General features: G+C 37.4%; 1 protein-coding gene across 1 annotated transcript in view; it reads right to left on the minus strand.

The window, feature by feature from the left end:
- Positions 1-26,044, minus strand: part of LOC124290983 (transducin-like enhancer protein 1) — an 80,695-nt gene that overhangs the window by 46,065 nt on the left and 8,586 nt on the right. The window contains exons 2-4 of the mRNA XM_046727843.1: positions 19,966-20,063; positions 15,662-15,725; positions 11,463-11,507 (exon numbers count right to left, since the gene is read on the minus strand). Coding sequence (XP_046583799.1) covers positions 11,463-11,507; positions 15,662-15,725; positions 19,966-20,063 — 207 coding nt within the window. The remainder of the gene's footprint in view (positions 1-11,462; positions 11,508-15,661; positions 15,726-19,965; positions 20,064-26,044) is intronic.

A 26,044-nucleotide genomic window follows, 5' to 3' on the forward strand; every position in this document is an offset into this window, starting at 1 on the left:
AGATTTGGTAATTAAAATGGATTTGGGCCTCTTAATTGGTCTCTGGAAAATTTCGTTACTTGTCTGGGAATGACAGAAGAATGTCTCTCAGATTGGTTTGATGGGACACACACCGATGTTGACAATGATTTGGGGATTAGGATGCTTTTGCCTTCAAATCCTTCTCTAAGTACCATTATTACAGGACTCTACCATTATTTTGAAAAATATAATCATTCTTGAAACACGGGCTTCATGAGCAGTTAGCCTTTGAACTATAAAAATACATATGCTCTAATGACAAGTTTGTCATACTCCATGGCCAACAGGTCATGACAATGTTTCAGCTGATACACACACATTTTTCATGCCCAAATAGTTTTATTGGCAAACAGAGAAGAAGTTTTTATGGGTACATCACTCCCTGGTATGTTGGTAAACAAGAAACATTTTCTTGAAGATTTTGTTGCAATTTAATGGCATTCCCATGATATTGCACTTTAAACACTCTTTCTTAAATCATGGTTCATTTATTGCTTGATATGACGCTTATGTTGCAATCCAATCTTTGATCCTCATTTCATTCACTCTATTTCAGCTGACAATTGATCAAGAACAATAAACACACCCTCACATCATGGAAAATATAATTGTTACATCTACCTGCTCACAAGATTGACTTGTTCTTGTATAAAGAAAGGAAACCAAGCTTCCTTGATCATCATGTTATCATCATGCTCCTGAAGTTTCCAATAACACATGGCGCGGTTGGGTTAGTCTAGTGGTTAAAGCGTTCGCTTGCCACGCCATAGACCTGGGTTCGATTCCCCACATAGGTACATAGTGTGAAGCCCATTTCTGATATCCCCTGTTGTGATATTGCTGGAATATTGCTAAAAGCGGCATAAAACCATACTCACTCACTCACCCATTGTCTCGTAATGAATCAGTTAGCATTCCTCTAAGTAATCCAAATAGTGATTTTCAGATTTTATCCTGTCCCTTTTTATTTTCGATAGTCATCAGTATCCACAAAACATATCCAAAAATAGTCTTTCCTTTGAATGAGCTCACTTCAGTGTAACTACACATAATGATAAATTGAATGAAAGAGAAAGTAAGATTGTTTTACAGATGATCTTCTCTCTCTTAGAATGTGTTTCAGATCCTTATCCTTGCCTTATACGCATGTTAATCTAAGTAGTGTTTTCTCAACAACCCTTTCCAATAATCAAATCTTTCCATAAACTCATGAAGTGAAAGGATCCCTACTTCCAACCACGACACGTCTGACATTAGGCCATGTGTAGGCTGAAAATAATTCCTTTGAAAATCAATTCTTTCTCACAGACTCATCAACATATATTACCATACTGAAATGGCACGCAAATGCCATATTCATGACTTCAGGCATTCCACCTTATGCACACTCTGGTCCAGAAAAACAAAGTTTGCCAGACTTAATCTTTTTCTCACAAAACGATATCAGAGATCGTAATCCAATATGTATAGACTCATCTCTCTTTTTCATGAGACGTTGTCTTTATAATCTGTAAATCCATATATCACCAAAACCAGCACGACACACACTGGTAATAGTGTGGCTCAAGGGAGGTAACTCCCAAGAGATTTCATCATAAATGCTATTTACAAGCAACCACTTGGGAGAAAGTAATGGCGGTTTATTACACAGCAGCTGATTACCAGCTTGCGAGGACAGTCATCAAGAAGATATCACGCCTGGGGAAAAAAGAGAATGAGACTTTTGTGATGATACGGTGTGGACAATTTCCATCTGCGTTAGCTAACATTCATGCTAGCGGCAAAAATGTAACATGGAAAATGCCGTGAAGACTTTGGGGAAATAGTGACGGAGTTAATGTGACTACAGCCAGTGACAGCTGATAGATCTTCGTTAGGAAAATAGTGCCACACTTACACCACCCAATCTCTCATCCACATAGAAAAAATATTCTCAATTACTATATAAAATCCCCAAAGATTTTTACTTATTACAAAAAAATGGGCCACTGATGGAAGTATTCTTATTACTAGTACGAACGTTAGATGGTTCAATTTGGAATTTCATTTTACAACTGGTTTCAAGAAAGTAACAGATGAGCATAGATAATACTCACCACGACCACCACCACCATCATCAATAATTACTAATCTTTTGAGAATATAATGATTTACTGACAAAAATAAAACTTTGTCGTTAACAAACTGACTAGTTTGTCATAAAAACCCTGAAGCAAATATATCCAAGAAAACCCACGCAAGTTTAGAAAATGTGGCAAGTCTAGATTTCCACAGCTTCAGGAAATGAAGAAAGTCTCAGGGATCCTTTCCATTATATTTCATTTTTTTTACTATGAGCTTTTTTCTGTAAAATATGTTCATTTCAGAGACTAGTTGTTAGTCTACAAACTGACCAAAGATAGAGATTTCCTTGTTCAAAGTTATTGGCTGGTGTGGAACTGCTTCTTCTATTACATGGGAATGAATCCTCTTTTTGAAGAAATTGTCCTTTGATAGTTTTTTATATTTCTTGCTGTGTTAAGACCCCAAGCCATTGTCAGTATTCGAACAGTTTGTTATTGATACATTCCCACTTCATAAATGATGCCGTACATCTTTGTGATAATGAAATTATAAACTAAGTGAGGGCAGTCATATCTCGCAGAAGTCAGAGGAGATCCACACCATGCACAGACTGCACGACACTACCACTGCCGGACACTGAATAAGAATGAGAAAACATATTCCGAATCCACATGAAACCTCTGCCAAGAACAGAATCGAATACCGGTATATGATTCCAACTAACGGTATATCATGAGCGTTTGTTTATGAACTACATCTGTCAAACAGTAATGATACCAGGTTTCCATGAAAAGGATAGTGCATCCTATAATACCCATCATAAACACATGCAAAACCCAGTCAATTGTTCACCTTAAAACGCAGAGGAACGACTGGTGCAAAGAAGGGAACTGAATCAGACATTTTTCTTGTTTATTAAACAATATGTGCAACTCCATATGACATCACACAAACTATTGCCCTTTGAGTCATGTAATCTCAATGTTCACTGGTTCTTGTTGGAACCAGTCTCTGATTTTGTTGTTTGAATATATCTTCTACACTGATGTACTAACTGCCGATGAAAAACACATACAAGCTGATTACGTTTTGATGATGGATTTGAGTAATAGTACCAATTTTCCAACAGGTCGCCTCATCTAATGAGCATGAACAAACATCTCCTTACGTCAGACTCCTTTAGACTGACTAGTGCATACAATCACAGTGATAATGCTTTCCTACAACTTCAAATGATTGAATATAAAAAAAATCAAGTTAAACTTAAAACATAAACCTTTGTTTGCTTTGAATAGTGTCTATGAAAAAAATGTATTTCAGCTTCTGCTATTATTATGATTCAACTAGAAGTGTTTGCATTTAGATGCAAAAACAGAAGCAACTGCGTCACTGCTATTTCCTCAAAGCGTAAAGTCTTAATGTACCACCATGTACTTCGAGTCTAAACATATTACTTCCAGATAGTGACCTTAATTACCACAACTTCTTAAGATCCAACAATTACCGGAGTCTCAGGATATAAGTGGCAATCAGTGATACAACCATGTTTCACAATAACCTCTAAGATGACCTTGACCTTTTAATGACATTAGATGTGACTGTATTTTGTAAAGGATACATGGAAATGTCGATGTTGCTTCCTGATGAAGAAGTAACCAAGACTGAGATACTGACAATGGTATAACTACACGTGTTTCAAAAAGCTGACCACTGACCTTACCATTTGATATACATTGACCAATTGGGCAGTACCCCATCATAGAGAAAGTATATACCTTCATTACCTTGCTATGTCCTCTAATTATATATAGACATTCCTGACAGTAAACGGTGATAAACTTCCAGACTTGTGTTAAGCAAATATATAATGTCAGTGACAATGAATACAGAGTTTTGTCAATCCTTAGATACAGATTCTATTTGGTGTAAAGAGAGTAATAGAAGTAGAAATCATAAAAATGAATCACTGAAAATCCGTGATGACACAGGTGCTTGAAAAAAGGGTGAGCATGTTGTGCTCTGCCTGTAGCACCTGTATTCTCACAATCTGCCAAAAGAGAGCGAGTGAGTTTAGATTTACACCATACTCGGCAATATTCCAGCTATGTGGCAGAGGTCTGTAAATAATCGAGTCTGGAGCAGACAATCCAGTGATCAACAGCATGAGCATCGATCTACGCAATTGGACATGATGACATGTGTCAACCAAGCCTGACCACCCGATCCTGTTGGTCGCCTCTTACGACATGCATGGGTTGCTGAAGAACAAATGACATACAGCAGTATTCCTGCCAAGTGTCCACACCCTGTGGACAAACCAAGCAATCAAGAGGTCGATGAACCAGAAGTTAATTTTGAATATCAACTATAGAGGGGTGTCTTGGTAGCTTAGTGGTTAAAGTGTTGGCTCATCTTTCCATAATCGCTGGTTCGAATCCACTCATGGATACAACACATGGAGCCCATTTTAAAGGAAATCTCTGCCAAATACAGAAATCTTGTCTAATTCCACCTATATCATAAGCATGTGTCTGTAAAACATTATCAAATAGTGACGACACCAGGCGTTGTGTAAAGGTGAGTGTATCCTGCCCTACTGGTGGCACTGGTTACAACAACATACAATGAACTGTGTTTACTTCGATGAACACAGGAACTTATGAGGAAAATGACATGGGAATTTAATAGGGAAATACATTGGACATTATTTCAGTAACTGATGCAGAGTTTTTGCAGATTGACCCAAATGTTTGGCAGCTTTACTCCTGAGAGTTTCTCTGACTTCCGTCCTGCCCCACAACAAAGTACACGTGGCACATGTGGTCTCACCTTAGGTAAGTGAGTTTGTGCAAAACTGACTCTGTTCACCCAGTAGAAAATGGGTACCCGGTGGGATAAGTCATGTGACTATTAACCTTCTAGCACCTCACAGGCAGCTTGGGATATCCGGAGTAACAGTGTCAATTATGTTGTCTGCGCTAAGAGCATGCCCGTGCAGGTGAACTTCAGCGTTATATAAGTGGCCTTATTAATATTATCATTAAATATCTAGACAACCAATGATGGATGAGATTAGACATTACGGGAAGATGTAAGGATCCATTCTTAAACTTCTCACCTGTCCATGAAATTGCACATATTGATGTATAAGGTCATCTAAGAAATAGCATTATATATGTGGAAATTCACTTTAAAAATTTCCTACAGGTTAGGACAGACCAAGTTTATTTATTGTTTCATGGATTTGTCCTCAGAAAACCTAAAGGCAGGGGGAGGGGGGGGAGAAATCATCAGTCAAAGCAAAAAGCCATATGAGTTTCCATGTTAACTAAACCCAAATTAAGTAGAGTGAGTTTAGGTTTTACACTGATTTCAAGAGTATTTCACTTATATCGGATTAACATTAGGATTTAATTTTTGAGTGGGGAAGTTTTTTTTTATTCTTGAAAAAATACGACCGGCAGATCCGTAAAACAAGAAATAAAATTCATCTGGCCTTATCAAGAAATATAAGATGATGTTTCAGGCTGATAAACATGCACCTGTTGCGGCTCTGCAACATGTGCACACATGCACAGAAGATGTTCCCATGTGCACCTGTTCAACCTCTTAAAAGACAAGATCAGCATACAGATGTATTAATTACTTTAGGGTTTTTTACTGGAGATGAAAGCAAACTGGGTCTAAGTTTGAACCAACTTATATCTCACACCACAGCTTTAATTTACATTGTAGAAAAAACATCTCTTCAATTCCTGATATTGAGAAGCATATTTGATATGTTGAAGGTTTTTGGTTTTAAAAAATATTTGTACCTGGTTTTATTGATCATTTGACCTGTGGGAGTTGTGGTGGCTGAGTGGGTTAGGCGGCTGACTTTGTGTGCTGGCGATTTGGTGCCTGACTCTGAGGGTGTGGGTTCCAATCCCGGATTGGACTCAATCCCAAAAGTATGAGAATTTGTACTTTACTAAGAAAGTGTAATCCCAAACATAACAATATGTTGCATATGACCTGTTGTTATAATATTTGATACTTCTAAGATGTTGGATGAAAACAGCATCATACAGGAATCTAATTGCATTTTTACAACTGATGCTTGTATAAGGACCATGTTAAGGGGTTTTTTTGTTGTTGTTTTTTTAAGTATTTTTATTTCCCATCAGTATGTTGTACATTGCATTTCAGAATCAAATGCAATTTTTACATGTTATAGAATACAGTTTTTGCGTTACACACCACTTTCAAGCGATATACATATCACATTAGGACCATGTTAAGGTGGTATAATGTAAAACATAAGGGCAAAAGAATACCCAGTTTTGAGTAACCTCAAAAATAGATTTAATTTGGTGTAGAGGACAAATAGCTCTGAAAATTCATGAATGGACCCACTGCAAATTATTGACACTTGGTGTCCATAACATAACCTTCAAATTACCAATGATAAAGCTATCATCATACAAACAGCAACCATCATTGCCACAGCAGAGCAACCTCCATCATCTGCTGAAATAGACCCCAGCAGGAGCAAAGTAAAATAAAAATTTCCAAGAAAAATCAACTTCAAACATAACCTGAATGTTTGTTTAAAGCACAAAAATTGAACATGTGTCGTTCTAACGTCAATTATATCGCTTCCTTTCAGCTCAGCAGACACGGCTCTTTGTAACATTACACTGATACAGCTATTTAAACCAGATAGATGTGTCTTTACTGTAGTCTAGTTCTCAGTAGGATGCAGATGTCTGTTCGCCTGCCCACCACGCTGTACCCATATCAAGACTAAATGTGTGTACATTTTCAGCTGCTGCAATTCACAGGGTAAGCCAGATCTGGAACTCTGGCCAGATTTACAAGGTGTGTTTGATGATATTTATATAAAGCTCAGCAAATAATCTCACATATTGATTGTGTGGTCTGGGCAAATTTAACATTGGCAGGTACAAATGAGAGGCTGGCACATCAAAAACAACTCTTGGAAAATGACAGGATTCTTTGAGAAGGCAAAATTACTGTCATAGTGATATATGATGAGCTAGGAAATATTGTTGAAGTACTTTTTTTGTCATGCGGGTTATTTTTTCTGAAACTGTAGCTTTGCTGATGCAAGAAGTTTAACAATGCTGACAGAGAATTGTTTTTTCTTTTTTTTCTGAATACTGAGATGTTCACTACCTAGGTGGCACAGTTAAACCAGTTATCTAAGGCATACACAATCTGTATATACTACAGATTATACAGATGATACTACAGATCATACACACAGATGATACTACAGATCATACACACAGATGATACTACAGATCATACACACAGATGATACTACAGATCATACACACAGATGATACTACAGATCATACACACAGATGATACTACAGATCATACACAGATCATATGATACTACAGATCCAGATCATACACAGATCAGATGATACTACAGATCATACACACAGATGATACTACAGATCACAGATACTACAGATCATACAGATGATACTACAGATCATACACACAGATCATACTACAGATCACACACAGATGATACTACAGATCATACACACAGACAGATCATACACATCATACACAGATGATACTACAGATCATACACAGATGATACTACAGATCATACACAGATACTACAGATGATACTACAGATCATACACACAGATGATACTACAGATCATACACAGATGATACTACAGATCATACACAGATGATACTACAGATCATACACAGATGATACTACAGATCATACACATGATACTACAGATCATACACATGATGATACTACAGATCATACACAGATGATACTACAGATCATACTATACAGATCATACACACAGATGATACTACACTACAGATCATACACACAGATGATACTACAGATCATACACACAGATGATACTACAGATCATACAGATACTACAGATCATACACAGATGATACTACAGATCATACACAGATGATACTACAGATCATACACACAGATGATACTACAGATCATACAGATGATACTACAGATCATACACAGATACTACAGATCATACACAGATGATACAGATCACAGATGATACTACAGATCACACAGATGATACTACAGATCATACACATGATACTACAGATCACACAGATACTACAGATCATACACAGATGATACTACAGATTATACACAGATGATACTACAGATCATACAGATGATACTACAGATCATACACAGATGATACTACAGATCATACACAGATGATACTACAGATTATACACAGATGATACCCCTTTTGGTCATATCCACATACCAACAGATAATACCAGGTTTTCATCGATCATACCAACGAAATGTACCCATTAATCAAAGTTCGGTGAAAGCTGGTTTCCCAGTAGAACGGAACACTTGGTGAATTGTTATTGCAGCAACATATGTATAGTTGTGTACATGTTTGGGGGAAGGTGCTTACTATTATTTGTACCAATCATGTACAAAAAGTCTGTTCATGACTTGCTCTACTCATCTACAAACATGACATCCGCTCCCACTGAAACAACATGTAATCTGTTCATGACTTGCTCTACTCATCTACAAACATGACATCCACTCCCACTGAAACAACATGTAATCTGTTCATGACTTGCTCTACTCATCTACAAACATCACATCCACTCCCACTGAAACAACATGTAATCTGTTCATGACTTGCTCTACTCATCTACAAACATGACATCCACTCCCACTCTACAACATGTAATCTGTTCATGACGTGCTCTACTCATCTACAAACATCACATCCCTCCCACTGAAACAACATGTAATCTGTTCATGACTTGCTCTACTCATCTACAAACATGACATCCACTCCCCACTGAAACAACATGTAATCTGTTCATGACTTGCTCTACTCATCTACAAACATCACATCCACTCCCACTGAAACAACATGTAATCTGTTCATGACTTGCTCTACTCATCTACAAACATGACATCCACTCCCACTGAAACAACATGTAATCTGTTCATGACTTGCTCTACTCATCTACAAACATGACACCCACTCCCACTAAAACAACATGTAATCTGTTCATGACTTGCTCTACTCATCTACAAACGTGACATCCACTCCCACTGAAACAACATGTAATCTGTTCATGACTTGCTCTACTCATCTACAAACATGACATCCGCTCCCACTGAAATAACATGTAATCTGTTCATGACTTGCTCTGTTCATCTACAAACATGACATCCACTCCCACTGAAACAACATGTAATCTGTTCATGACTTGCTCTACTCATCTACAAACATACATCCACTCCCACTGAAACAACATGTAATCTGTTCATGACTTGCTCTACTCATCTACAAACATGACATCCACTCCCACTGAAACAACATGTAATCTGTTCATGACTTGCTCTACTCATCTACAAACATGACATCCACTCCCACTGAAACAACATGTAATCTGTTCATGACTTGCTCTACTCATCTACAAACATGACATCCACTCCCACTGAAACAACATGTAATCTGTTCATGACTTGCTCTACTCATCTACAAACATGACACCCACTCCCACTGAAACAACATGTAATCTGTTCATGACTTGCTCTACTCATCTACAAACATGACATCCACTCCCACTGAAACAACATGTCATCTGTTCATGACTTGCTCTATTCATCTACAAACATGACATCCGCTCCCACTGAAACAACATGTAATCTGTTCATGACTTGCTCTACTCATCTACAAACATCACATCCACTCCCACTGAAACAACATGTAATCTGTTCATGACTTGCTCTATTCATCTACAAACATGACATCCACTCCCACTGAAACAACATGTAATCTGTTCATGACTTGCTCTACTCATCTACAAACATGACACCCACTCCCACTGAAACAACATGTAATCTGTTCATGACTTGCTCTACTCTTCTACAAACAAGACGTTTCATGAAGTAATACCACTTGTCAGTTACAAAGCAGCTTTGTATATTTTTTAAGAAAATTCTTATTTTTTCCAGTTAATCAGCCAGAAAAAGATACTAAATTCAAAATATTTTCTTGTCTTCAGGGTAAACGTAAAATGACGCTAGTAACGGTATTAACAGTATTGTGTTTGGGGGACATGAGCATCAAAGTGACAGAGTCCCCCCGGCCATCGAACCCGTCACATGCTTCCAGCATGTCAATATCACTGCAACTCCACATAAATCATTCCTGCGACTCATAATGGTAGCATCGCTAATAGGCGAAGTGTACAACTGTTTACATAACTGATCAAATATTAACTAAGCCGCCAGTTTGGATGTTAACTGCCTCTTCCTCACATTTTCTGTTTTCACTATATTCTGTTTGTTGTATGTCCGGAAAGTTTACCTCTGTGTATAAGCAAGACGCAACGTGCCTTCACCAAATTTTGCGTGTACAATTGGTTCGTGTTTGAATTTGAAGAAGTCATATAAAATGAATTCCCTGTTTCACACAGCGCCGGAGGCCCTAGGCTTTGATTTACATAGCGCCTGATAAAGGTGATATATTAAGCTGATGGCAAATATTAACAATACCAACAAGAAATAGTTGAAAGTTTTACAAGTGTCCCTGGTCATACATGTACAAGCTCTTTGTTGCCATTGATCTCGGGACGTTCTCCTGCTCCGTCTATTATCATGACTTAGCGCTCGATCTTTCAGCTAATACTGATTGTAATGAAGGAACCATAAAAAACACTCTGACTGTCATGTGAGAATAAAACTATTCAGGAAAGAATTTAGGTTCAGTTTTATTGGTTCACCATAAACAAACATCATTTCTGCTGAATGTGAGGTTGGGATTTAAGTTTTCATGCTTTTTAAAGGCAAAACACATAAATGCCCTCTTCGTGACAAATATTGTAAAATGAATGTTGACAAAGCAAGTTGCTTTTAAAGTTTACATTTCTTTTACAAGAAACATATTGAAACAACATTATGTTTATATTAATATCAAGAATGAGTGAAAGTCGTTTTTTTCTGCATTATGCAATATTCATAAATGCCTTTCAATAATTATATCTGACCCACTTTGTTTGTTGTTAATATTGCACTCAACAATATTCTAGCTATATGGTTGCGGTCTGCAAGATATTGAGTCTGGACCAGACAATCCAGTGACTGACATCAACAAACTCCATCGAAGCAGGTCAGTCCGGTGACATGCATGAACTTATCCCTATGCCATTTGATCCAGACAAACAGTAAGTCGATGGAATTAGAAATTTACCACATTTTCAGGTAACAATGCTGTACAATCAGCCACATATTTTGACAACTGATTGTGCATTTGCCAGTGAATTCATTAATATTAAATACATAGGTACACATGAGACACACATACCTGTTTGTGCATTTCAACATTGAGCCCATAGGACATCTCATAGTACTGAAAGAAAAGGAACAGAATTAGTCTTGAAATTAATAAAAATGAACATTTTCATTGGAGGTGAAATTCTGTAATTTGTTCTGTTGTTAAATATACTGAGGTTATTGCTTCCTTCCAGAAAATGTAATCTAGATTATTATCTATTTGACACGCTGGCAGGGGAATCATGTACCTAGCATATATTTTTCCAACTCAGAAACATTTGCAGGGTGAATGAATTATCCCTTACAGCTTAACTTGCTACAACTTGCAGGACAGAGTTGTGTCCCTTAACTGCCAGGATGCGGATAGTTGTGGTTTTAATCCAATATTAAACAGTGGCTTCTCAGCACCATACACATCTCTGGCAGTCCCATGAAACTGCTAAAAATCTAGGATCTGCATCATTCTGTGCATTCCTCCACATGTAAACATCTGACATTATTTCATGTCCAGAATTAACTGAGATAAAATATACCAAACTACCAAAAGGCACCAGTACACCACCAGACCAATCTATGTGCCAAGTTTGGTGAAGAAATAGTGAACGGTTTTAGAGGTCTGCTCTGGAAAAGAGCACTACCACTAATTTCAGTCGAAGTCGAATTTGTTGCCATGGAAATGCCAAAAATGTTTTATTCAGAATTCCAAAACTACCAAAGGCACCAGTACACCACCAGACCAATCTATGTGCCAAGTTTGGTGAAGAAATTTTGAACCGTTTTAGAGTTCTGCTCTGGAAAAGAGCACAACCACCAATTTCAGGCTAAGTCAAACTTGTTGCCATGGAAACGCCAAAAATATTTTATTCAGAATTCCAAAACTACCAAAAGGCACAAGTACACCACCAGATCTATCTATGTGCCAAGTTTGGTGAAGAAATATTGAACGGTTTTAGAGTTCTGCTCCGGAAAAGACAAATGTGCACGGACGGATGCACGCACGGACGGAGTCCATTTTAATACCCCCCGCAATACCCGTTGCGGGGGATAACAATGTCCATTTGTCTGCAGATGACATTTATTGCTAACATTTACCTATTTATCACAACATATTGTCAACATATAACCTTAGTTGCAGATGTCATATTGTCAACACATTACGATGATGCATGCTGCCAACATTGTACATTTGTGTATTGATGATGTATATTTTAACATATTACTTTTGTCAACAGATGATATATATTGTCAACACAACCATGGTTCGCTGAACACTAATTCTTAACCAGAACGTCTTGGGATAATTAACAATGACATGAAGACCACAATTAGAATCAGATTACAAAGACATGAAACTCATCCAAAGGTCAAATAATGTCAGATCTGTATCCACTTAAAAATTTTATTTCCACATTAAAATGTTAAAAATCTACAAAAAATTAAATGTTTGGTTATACTATTTAAGGCACACCACAATTCTAACATCAAGTATGGGTGAATCTGTTATTGTTTATGTGTTCAAATATGTGTTCTTTGAAGATTGACATTGGCAGTGGACAATTGCATAGCTTACATTGGTAATCACCTTACATAAAAATGTAAACACTATTATCTCGTAGCTGTCTCCTTACAACCAATTGTAATTCCCTCAATTCAAACAGATGAGAAGGAGGTCTTATCTGGGTTCGAACCCAGCTGAAGACAAACCCTCTCCACAGCCCCAGGCAGGCGACATTTCGTGTTAAGAACAAATTAATTCCATTTTGGAAGCCAATATGCACGGCCCGATATAATTATTGGGCTGACATGATTGGGTTGAGCAGGGAAGGAGAAAGATGAAAGCGACAAGTAAAAATCAATATGGACAGCTCTGTTTAATGCATCCAAGACTAGCCTTGGCTGTAATCAGAAAATTAAGGAGAAACTCGGGCCCTCTGTGTTGCCGATATCGACAGCCAGGGTATGAGCGCTCGCCATCTACAGATTAGACAAAACCAGGAAGGAAGGGAAGAGGAAATCTATCTAGACGCAAGATAAGGGGCCTCTTGGACGAAATTATCTCGGCTCATATGCAAGTTGCTAGATCCAAAACAAGGCAGAGTTCCTAAATTATTCATTTAGCTCTTGAGATACTATTCTCACTGATTGTAAGAACAGACGTGTCCCACATTGTAATCATGGCTGAAGATGGATATGGGGAGGGGATTGATATTCCTGATTGGGGGTTGTACAAAGTGCCAAGGGGATACGGAGGGGGCCAATCATGTAAGTGACACGTAAAGTAAGTGAGATGTAAAGTAATGGATAAGAAGCTAGGTCCAAGTGATTGTATTCAGTAAAGCATGCGCTTCTATTGTAACTACTGCTTTTTCAAATATCCAAAGCAGTTTTATGAAATTCATGACTCTGAACTTTGACAAAACAGTCATGAATATGTGATAACCCGTATTAATGTAGAAGTACATTAGTACTGCTAGTGGTTTCAGAAATATGTTGGGATTATATCATCAATCATTGGCCAGAACCAGCTTGTGAACCCAGGCAGTAATCGATCATAATCAGTATTTTTTCTGTAATCCAGAAATAGTATGTCAAAGAACCCTTTATTTATTTGAAATTTAAAGAATGCTGTTCCATAAATGAAAATAAATATGGTTGCATATTGACATGATTGATTATGAATGTTTTTGTGTAATTATTAACACATCAAAGGAACATACTGCTGACATTTTGAATAGAAATTTGATATCCAATAACATTTATATGTACACTCTATAATGGCTGCTAAAAATTCATCAGAGCATCAGTAGAGGCTACTGGAACAAAGACTGATTACATCAGATCCACTGAACACACTGTTTGATGTACTAAGTGATATTGACAAAAAAATGTTACTTTCCAGAAATAAATATGGATTTGGGAGTAAATACTTAACTTCACTGTCTTCCAATCTGGTAAGTGTTGCATAACCCAGACAACACTTTTTTAAATATATACATCCTCATTACATAATTCCTTTTACAAAACATAATAACCACAAATGCACTCATTTCCTTCAGAAAAATGTGATCTTATTAAAGTTTTATGACACAAAAATCTGTCATTATAACATGTCAAACTGCCAATCTGACAAGACATAAATAACATTTATGAAATGGCATCATGTTCATATCACTAGACAAACAGAAAATAATGGGAAGTTTTTTGTCAACATTTTGCAAAATAATGTGTACTTTAAATGCAAATTTCTGGTCCTAAGATACAGATATAATTTAACTGAATATGATATAAGTCTCTTTTGTGTCTTGTAGGATATTTATGTAACAAATGATTTCTTTCAAGCTGCCACTCTTGCAAGGTAATGACAATCTGCCATATATTCAGTTCAGAAATCTGACCTTGAGCAACATACATGTGTATGTGATAATCATATAAAAATATCTGACAGCTTTTCTCAAATGTAACTAATTTAAAAAACTCCTGGAAACATGTATAGACATGCCAACAGGATTCTTAGGCCACAGTATACTGTTAATTCTTCATAGGAAACTGGGTACTATGTCAAACTAAGATCTTAGTGCTTTGACAGTAAGAAGTCTATGTTAAAATACTGGAGTTGGATGGTCTTAGTGCTAAGAACATTCTGTGAAACAAAACCCTGATCAATGCTGTATTGTTAAGTTAACTGTCAATTTGTAATTCAGAGTAACCACCTTTACCTGGTTACACAGGGCCACAGGGGCTTGTAACGCTAAAAACTGTCATCAAGGTTTGTACTGTCACTAACAGGGTCTCAGCACTATATAAAAGAATCCTTTTATATATTGCTAAGACCCCATTAGTGACAGTACATACCTTGATGGCAGTTTTTAGCATTACAAGCCCCTGTGCACAGGGCTTCATATGACACAGGGCTTCATATGACACAGGGCTTCATATGACATAGGGCTTCATATGACACAGGGCTTCATATGACATCATCAGAGGCTCCATTTGACATGGGGGTTCACATAACACAGGGTTTCACAAAACACAGGTTTTTACATGACACAATGTTTCATATGACATGGGTTTTACATGACATAGGGGTTCACATGACACAGGGCTTTACATGAAAGGGTTTCATATAACACAGGGTTTTATATAACATAGGGTTTCACATTGCAGATCCTGGGACAATTTAGGGATGTAACTCTGCACGGATATACTTGGTTTGTGTGAATGTCAGCTTACCATTACATAATGTCTCTGCATCTCTGTCTTCTCCTGAGCCAACTTCTCACACTCCAGCTTCAGGCTGAAACATGAAGGAATACATCAACTCTGGTACAATACATCAACTCTGGTACAATACATCAACTCTGGTACAATACATCAACTCTAGTACAATACACCATCTCTCCTACAATACAATCGATGCTCATGCTGTTGATCACTGGATTGTCTGGACCAGACTCGATTATTTACAGAACGCTGCCATATAGCTGGAATATTGCTGAGTGCGGCATAAAACTAAACTCACTCACTCCTACAATACATCAACTCTTGTACAGTACAACAACTCTTGTACAATACACCATCTCTCGTACAATACTTCAAAATTCATGTCTGTGACTCTTCCTGACAATTAATAGAGAGTTGGGACAAATTCTAAGCTGAGTCACAACGGGGTACATTTCAAATGACTGATATACCAACCCATCATATTATGCCGAATAAACCCACAACACTTTCAATTAGTTTCTATTTGGGTGTATTCTATCAATGTTTATTTCATGAATTCCTCTGTGTATTTTTTAAATACTTCACAAGACTACTATCAAAAGGAAATTATGTCCAATGTTTACACAACATCATTGCGAATACCTCTTTCATCTCCCTAAGGTGATTCCTGTGGTGACTGGCTTCTGTGCAATATCAAAATCACACGTTCCTATATTTGTATGAACATCCCACTGGGTACCCATCTATACACCAATATTAACTAACATCACCGACAGCACCAAAGGAAGTAATATAGCCAATATGCTTAATAAGAGCCATTCAACTGGACTATTCACTGAGGACTGTAAACGATAACGAAAATTATTCTGCAAATAACCATCTTTTATTTGTACATGAATATATTTACCAGTTGCTCAACTTCTGAAAAATGTTATCCTACTAGTCAGTTACAGTGTTAATGCCATGCCGCAGCTGTGATATATAGTCAATGCCTGTATTCCACAAGGCCACAGAATCATTTGATTACTGCAGTGTTACAGTTGTAATCATGAGGAACTGCATGCTCAGATGCACCACTGGCGCCATGAGAATGGACAGACCTATGAATCCAGGTCACCATATGGTGTCTTCAACACATCAATTTGAATTAGAATTTCAGTGTTTTTATAAGTTATTTCAGGATTACATATCATCCAGAACCAGAGGATTTGAACTGTAACAGTTTCCACAGTTTATACATCATATTGAATATTCAAACACTGTACGAATGATATCAACACAATAAATAGCTCTATCTACCATTTCATCTTAATGCAACACCACTCATTATTCAACAGTGCTGACCTTGACCTTTAACCCTTAACATTAAGCATGCCATTAGATTATGTATGAGTGAAACATAAAATAGATGATAATGAATAATTTATAAAATAATCCATCTCAATTTGTAGAAAACAGTCTTATATGTGAACTGTCAGATAGTGTCTTGTAATCAGACAACTTGAAATAAATTTTTAATTCTGTCACCCTGGTGACCTTGACCTTTGGTGGAATTGAGACCAAAATGCAAAATTAGGATGCTAAGTTTCAAAGTTTAATATAAATACATAATTATGAAACAATATTTCTAATATTCATAAGCAATTATCATTCAAACTCACATTTCTACTGCCAGAACATTTAGGTCTACTGCTCATGCAAATGGCTTTGAGTATGTGAAGCAGCATGTTTGGACTGTTGAGCGAAGACAAACACAGTATTTAAGTGAGCATGGTTACCTTTAAGCTGCTCTTAGCAGCATTCAAGGAATATCTTAAAGGGGAGCAAGAATTGGCTTCCCACATTGTCTACAAATGAGGGCTACCAAACATAGATCTTTGGTGTGACCTAGCGCTTTAACCACATAGCATGTCCGCACCCCTTGATGTTATCTATCAAATACATTCACCATTACATCCCGATAGGTTCCATTACTAAACACATCAACATGTAATGTCTTTTTGCACACAAGTGGTTGTAATGCAAAGTGTAGAAAAAGAAAATGAATATTATTATATTATTATAGGATATTTATATAGTGCACATATCCAGGCAACTAGTGCTTGCTCAAGGCGCATTCAATTATATCATTCAATTATAATAACATGAACTATGGACGATAATAGTTTCGAAAATCATTCACATTCCAAAAGTCTCCGCGATATGGCTGAAATATTGCCTGTGTGACGTAAAATATTAAGTCACTCACTCACATTCCAAAAGATGTCAAATTTATACAATTAACAAGAGGATCTGTAAATATATTTAAACTATGACTTAGAAACTTTATCTGGAATCCATGGAATGTAGCATACCAGTTCATCAGTGGACAACATGACTGAACACTGATGGAATGCAACCAAACTCAGAGATGTAATAGTAAAATATCATCCAATTTTTAAAATGGTCACCTCATAGAGACAAGACCTTCTCAAGTGAAGGCTCAATATGTATCTCTCATTATAAAACAAATTTGATGATATTACCTCAAAACACTTACAATAGTAAGAGACCTGATCAATTACAACCGATGAATGTCCAGAGATATTAGAGTTCTGTATTCATTAGTGATTTCCTTGTAAAATAATTGGAAACTAGAATCATTGATAAAAATAGTTACTTCTCTTTATTCAACTACAATTTTCAAATTAATTTTACACATGTACCAAAATAGTTAAAACTGTCATTTCACCTCTTATCAAGATGACACTTTAATTCACAGAGAGAATAACAAATTCACCAAAGCAACACAAACAATTTAATTCAGCATCAATCAATAATGAACCTTTTTATTCCCAGACAAACAAGAAAAATGTAGTCGATTACACGAAATTACTGAGTGCTGCCAACCCAAGCCCTATTTAGGAAACTCACAACCAAACACGCCCTTTGCTTTTACCCATGATACATCTTTAAGTCCCTTAGTGACTTCATCATTGATTTATTAGTCATGAACCTAATTCCATGATTTACACCAATGGGCGGTAGGTTGGACACAACAGTGAAATTGACACGACATTTGACCCGTACACCACATCCAATTCCAAATCATTGGACCGATCATGCATGATCAACCCTCCTGGATGACCAGATCATGATGCACTGCTACACTGATTGACTCTTCTCTGTTTCCTAGACTGGGAGTCGCATGTGGATAAGATTTACTGTTACTTATGGCAGACCACAATTATCCCTGACTGATGGTGCTGCTGTGGAGACTGTAAGTGTTCCTGAACGTCCACACAACATAGCCAAGCTCTGCAACCTGTCTGAACTGAATACTAGTAATTACGACCTGACTAGCATCATGGCGTTCACAGCCGTGGGGTTGTTGTAAAGTCTGCTTCACTGAATTGACCAGTTGTAACTCGACAGGCCAAACCTGATAATAATGGCCTTTAGCTATAAGAAGTGAGTTCAATGCTGAAGCTGACAAGTGCTTCAAAAGAATAAACATGTTCTGCTCTGTGGGCTCTGTCGAGGTTTTTCCTCGAGTGGAATCTTTCTGTGGAGTTAGTTATTTGATGTTCTCATTTATGTACATTTCAAAGACATGAAACGTGTTGAATGCTGGAATCTGTGTTTAAGGGGCAGTTTGTTCATCATTGCAATTTTACTTCATTCATTTGTTCCAATGCTTGATGGTAGCAGATTCACATTGGCTAATGTACCAGATCTGTTTGATATGACTTTCAATAGGAGTCAATATTTGGAAATGAGGCAATAGTTTTTGCATGATTACAAACATGATGAAGTACATGCTCGTTGATGAAGGTTAATCTTACTTCTAAAGTAATTATAATTCTTTGTTGTTTAATGCCTTGGCAAAATTATTCCTCACAGAAGCCTGTAAATAATCAATCCTGAAACTTGGGAAACCAGAGGTTGATAGCATGAGCACTTGATTTATTTACTGATGTTGCTTTTCATGACAGGCATACTATTCTAACCAGGGTCACCACAGTGGATGTCATGGTTCATACATTCTACAATCAAATTTTACCTTTAAAAAATAATTTAATTTTTTTTAAAATATAATTAAAATAGAAACCAGCTTCTCATTTCTGATAAATAAACACACAAATGAATGATCGCTTTCAATACCCGAACTCAAATTGTGTAAGAAAATGATTCTTTTACATTAATCACACCAAAGTTTCAAATGCAATTCTTTGAAGACACAGGGGCACTCAATGATCAACTTTTTAATGGTGGCCACGACGTACTTGAGATGATCACTGTGGCTGTCAGACAGTGACCAAGCTTGTCCTTACCTGTGGTACTGGGCTTGCAAAAAGCTGAATTCCTCCTTAACACGATCACATGACTCCGACACCGTGAACTTGAAAGGTTGCCCTGGCTGTGGGGGACCCTGTGGAAGAATGGGGGAACAACATTATTGACAGTTTACAAACGTATTATATGTTATTAGCCTGAACTTGCTTAACCTTTGCCACTATAATGAAGTCAAAGGCCCACAATAAGATAGAGCAGGTTGTACTTATCCCTGAAATATAGGCACAAAGAGATTAAAGCTTGTTGGGTGTAAAGCCAGCTCTATGGACACTATACACTGGATAGGCCAATATGTTTGCATTGAAGGCCAGTGTTCAGTGAATCATTTCAGAGTCCAAGCAGGGGGCTCATTAAACCAAATCGACCAAACACATTTTCAATGGAACTATACAGTCCATGTGGCAGTTCTTGAATACAATTTGTCAGCTGGAGAAAAGTTAGAGTATTTTGGAGTCAGTGTTCATCTATCTTGAATATGTGACAGGGCTGTAACCACATACTATCATATACTAGCATAGCTCAACAATTGTCATGTCCCGACACATGTGCTATCTTCTAATTTATTTAATAGTAGTTTAACTAAAATGTGTAGATTTGGGTTAAATAATGAACAGGTGACTTCAAGCCTTCGTATCATAAGAATAGTCCATTCTAATTGATTTTAGATGATTTTCATGTGACCCATAGATAATTCCCTGTTAGCACCTGGGGTGGAGCAAGTCTGTCTGTAGGTCCTCACTGTACTGACAGATACTATATTTAAATATAAAGTTGATGATCTACATGTCAGCCCCTAGATAAATCCTTGGACTATGTCTCAGGCTCCCCATGTCTAGTGGAACAAAACTGATAACTCATAAGGGTTCTGGGTTCAAATCAGTCCCAAGAAAATTATGCTTATCGTGAGGCAGACTAACATCTCGTCTCTGAAATGAACATATTTGACAGAAAAGACAGTTCCTAAATGAAATTCATAAAATATAATAAACAGGAACCCAGAGACATTCTTCAATTTCCACAAACTTTAGTAATCCAGACTTTCCATATATTACAGACTTGCAAGGGCTACATGGGATATATTTGTTACAGGGTCTGTATGACAGACTAGTTGTCAGGCAAACTGACGCCTGGAAAACCTCAGTGACTTGGTTGATGGCGTCTCCACCACATCAATCCCAAGTCACAGCTTCTTCCCTCCCCAATGCTTGATAAGACACAGAGACACTATGTCCCCTAACAGACAACATCCTTCATGTGAATCTAATGTATGTACTGCAACTGTCCATATCTGCCTGGTACAGTTTTTAAAAACAAATTATGAAATTACGGAAAGGATTAACATGAAATCTAATCATTTTATTTAACCCCAAACTGCATCCTTGGATTAATGGATTATCGGAACAATGTCAGACTGCAATGTGTCCAATGATGACCTGACCAGTTAGAATGGGTCACTGCTAGACACTGTCCACTAAGCATCTACATTGGGTCAAGAATTAAATGAAAATGGTTTAATGAAAATAAATTATTCAATAAAAGCGTTTCCTACTTTGTGACTATCGAGGCCATATCTCTGAGAAGGGCTTAAGTCTGAATCTGATCATCAAAAGAAACATAAATTATTAAGTACTTCTACATTAGTAACGATAATTATTCATTTAGTTCTAATTACTATGTTGACATACAAATGCAACCACTGATCCATGTAGTCGATTCCATTTAGTCATCTACCGTGAAAACCATAGGTTACAGGGGACACAATCTACCCAGAATTCCCCAGTGGCTTGAATGAACAGAACATGTCATCCCCCTTGTGTTTCTCCAGAGCACATGCAGTCAAGTTGTTATATGACATTACTCAGGACATGTTTGACAATACCATCACACATGTGGAACCATTCCGGTGCTGCATGCCCTGGAGATGCTGGTAGATAATGATGTAGGATAACTGTGGGGGTTGTCTGTGATCCGACGTGAGGTGAAATGGGGTTTAACGTCACGTTAAAATATTATTGTATTTACATAATGATGTGTATGTGTGTCTGCTGGTACTGTCTTAACTAAATCTTGAAGATATGGGTGAGACTTAGTCTTCAGTGACCCATACTTGTCATATGACTAACGGGATCAGGTGGTCATATCCAATTTATGTAGATTGATGCTATTGATCTCAATCACTGGATTGTCTTGTCCTGACTCGATTATGTACAGACTGCCATCATATAGGTGGAATAGTGCTGAGTGCTGCATTAAACAACAAACATACAAAACTACAGTACTTCTGTCAGTATTATAGTGATAGCCCATCGAGACCACTTGCGGCAGTTTAACGCAAATACTCCACTCAAACACAGTACAGGGACTTGATGCCAGTCAATGTTTCATCCCTTCTGTTGAGTAGCAAGCAGATTAAAAACAAGAACCATTTTCAATATTTGGTCTGACACAGCCATGGACCTGAACCCAGACCTTCCACTCCCTGGGCTGGCAGTCGCTCTATCCACTACACCATGGACTGATCATGTGTGCATGGACTGGAAGCTGGTGTTATTGTTATTTCTGGTCTGGGATTCAAACAGGCCTTGTGGGCATGGTCAAAAGAAGTTAATCTATTGACAAGCTGACAAGATGAGCATGTCATCAGTGGGATGTGTCCATTCTGTGCTAGATGATCAAGAATGAAAAGAATATTAATAACAGTTTGGTGATGGTACTATCATCACCAAATATGAGTTTTCAACATTATAATAAACATTTGTGTTGAAATGGATTTTTAAACATTTTTTAATGTAAATAGTTATTATTATAATTATTACTGTAATTACTACCATTGTTATTTTCATTATTAATCTAGACATTCAAAACAACAAATGATACAAAAAACTGTATCTATCATATTTTATGTTATTCTAGTTATTGAAAACAAAAAACAAACAAAAATAATTATTTGAGCTATTTGAAACGACAAATATAATACAAACGATATTGTTTGGTATTGTTACATGCTGTTACCATTATCATTCAAGTTAATATCGTGATTATTATATATTTATTGTTAAAGAATAATTATTATTACTATTGAAGCAACGATAATAATATTCAACATCAGTCCACCCACCGCGGGGACACACAAGTTATATTTAGACCTCCTTTGGTCCTGTATGAGCTCATCCCGAACGTTATACAGCCATATCGTATTACCATCGCTGCACAATATCTCCCTGTGACGTAAGTGTTTCATCTCCTATCAGCTAATCCGCGGGTGATCATCTCTGTGTAACACTACGCCGATAGTAGAGTGATTAGACAACCGATTTACTCACTTGTTCAAGCGTGTCATTCCGCTAGAAAGAGGAGATAGCAACGGTCGAATCAAGTTACCGCTGCTTTTATCAGTTTAGAGAAAATTACCACTGATAAAACGCTGTCATAATGTTCTCTAATTTCATTATTCATAATTCAATTCTCGGTTTAAAATATCGGCAGTCATAAAAACACACCCAAGGCCGGACTGTTGGCTGGATGTCGTTAACAGACAACAGACTGCTCGTTCGGAAAGTAGTGTTCTTAAGACACAGGATATAAAAGTTATCTTTTGAATGGAAAAGAAAATCAAGAGACGAAAATCAAATTAGCATAGCTATGAAAAGAGCCATTCCTGTTTAGATTTTTAACTTTGTCAGCTTTGAAGGATGAGAAGAGATCTAAAATTTTAACAATCAGCATGTAAGAACACAGGAATAAACTCCCAACATCAATGAAGAATTTCAAATCGCGGACGCGAGGAGCCTCTTAGGGTCATGTGACAAATGTTGTTAACGTTCTATCTGTATTCATCCTGCTAACCACGAAATCAGTTTGCCATTTAGATGTCTCGACACTCGTCTTGATGTTAAAATAGCTGCTATTTGTCGGTCACTTTTGCATACAGTGTCCTCGCACTGCATGCAGTCAATGATATGTGCGTGTATGTGAATAGAGGGATGGTAAAAATGGCGGACCCGGTTTCGCGAGTTACGAACTGTCGATAAAGCGAACAGATTTTACAGTACCCTGGAGTTGCTTTACTGTATTTCATGTTTTGAATGTTTGTTTTGATACACCCTGCCGTGGTCTATGTCGTGTGATTGAGAATATAATTCATTACATACCCGGAGATGTGAACATACAGACTACTTAACTATTGAAACGCAGTTTAACATTCGTGGATCAACAACATGCACTCCATCGCATGGAAACGGATTAAACAAAAATGGACGATTAGAATGAAAGGTTTAACCAACATAGATGAACTGAACACCTCGCTAGACCTACACGGATTGAACCATACAACAAACCATAGGTTGAGTGAGTTTGGTTTTATGCATTTTGAGGAATATTATATCAATATGATTGCGAGGGGACACCATGAAGTTTGGGTGGAACCACTCAGTAAGACATCCATAGAGAATGAACTGGACCTATCAAATGCACACACATAATACATGGACTGAATCACTCAGAAGATGTACATGGATTGACCCAATCGTCAAAACGTATATACACTGAATAAATCCAACATGGACTGAACCGCTGAACAAAACTCACAATAAGACTGAAAATCTCCAATAGCGGAGGTTCAAAGAACAGTCTCTTGCCTATCGTCGCCTAGACTTGCTCCAAGGCTGTACTGAATTATAGGTCCATGGATGTAAATAATTCTATCATTTAAAGAGGCATTACTAGATACCTTGACGGTAGCGTCTCTGATACGACCAGTTTGTTCTTATTATTCAAATATAAGAAGTTTGTTCTTATTATTCAAATATAAAACAACTATGATTTTAACTAAATACTACTGCACTGTATACTTGTGCAAGTCTAGTCGACAGCAAGCGATCTCTTCGGGGGTAGTGATAAAGCAGAGACCACACCGCTAGCATCATGTTGCATATTACCTACAACAGATAGCAGTATCACATCTTCCATCAACGTCGGTCCTTCATCAGTGCAACAGGTGCGGCAACATTGCCCACCTAAATTGACAAGATCCTATATTCTCAGGAAGCCCGATAGATCGGCGCTCTTAGTCATCGTCGATCCATGCTACACAAAATAATGCCTTTTGATCCCTGCAGTCATTTTAATAGAAGGGCTCCGTTTATATACTTACTCATTCTTCGCATTAATAAGCATCTGAGCGAGGAGTGGGTTGTCATATTCCGCCTTACATTAATATATGTGTGTAATTGATGTTTTTTTTATACAGGCTCGCTGTGCGTCGCTTAATGTCATGTACACATATTGGTAGCAGGGGGGCCACATAAACATCACGACCCAGTAGCACCTTAGAATATATCAATATTTCTTTGTTCGAGATTACAACTTGGAAATATGAAATCCGATTGCTTTGAACTGAATGACATAAATTAGAAGGATGAATAGAGATATACTGTACCAAAGAACGGGTTGGGGGTATAATCAATACTACCAGTGGATAGTGGACAGATAGACAGACCGACAGACATACAAATATTTCAGTAACAGGTCACCGGTCTATAATACATGAAATCACGCATACGGAAGTAGAGTAGATGAAGAACAATTTCGTTTAGTGTTTATTTATTATGTTTCCCCTCAAGAACACGGAAGTGAGACAGGTTTGTTATACCGACTGGCATGACGGTGTGATGTAGATCACACCACGACAGTTTGTATTTTTTTATAACTAGGCATGTACGACACCGCATCTGGCCATATATATGAGGGAGGTCTGAAAAGAGTCATATCTATGTATGTCTGTCTGTCTCCGCCTTTGTGTGTGTGTGTGTGTGTGTGAGAGAGAGAGAGAGAGAGAGAGACACACACACACAGACACAGAGAGAGAGAGAGAGAGAGAGAGAGAGAGGTTTGCTGAAGATCGGATCTAACCCGGGTCTTCAAAGGACCCCAGCATAAGCGGTGGTATATACATATCTATGCCTCAAGGGGCACGACGTACTATAGTAATAGGGTCGGCGTGTTGAAATAGCTATGATGAAATATTCCTGGCTGTATTTGTTTGTATGTCATAAAACG

Source organism: Haliotis rubra, unplaced genomic scaffold (assembly GCF_003918875.1).
Source record: "Haliotis rubra isolate DU_JTF1 unplaced genomic scaffold, ASM391887v1 Scf48, whole genome shotgun sequence".
Lineage (NCBI taxonomy): Eukaryota > Metazoa > Mollusca > Gastropoda > Lepetellida > Haliotidae > Haliotis > Haliotis rubra.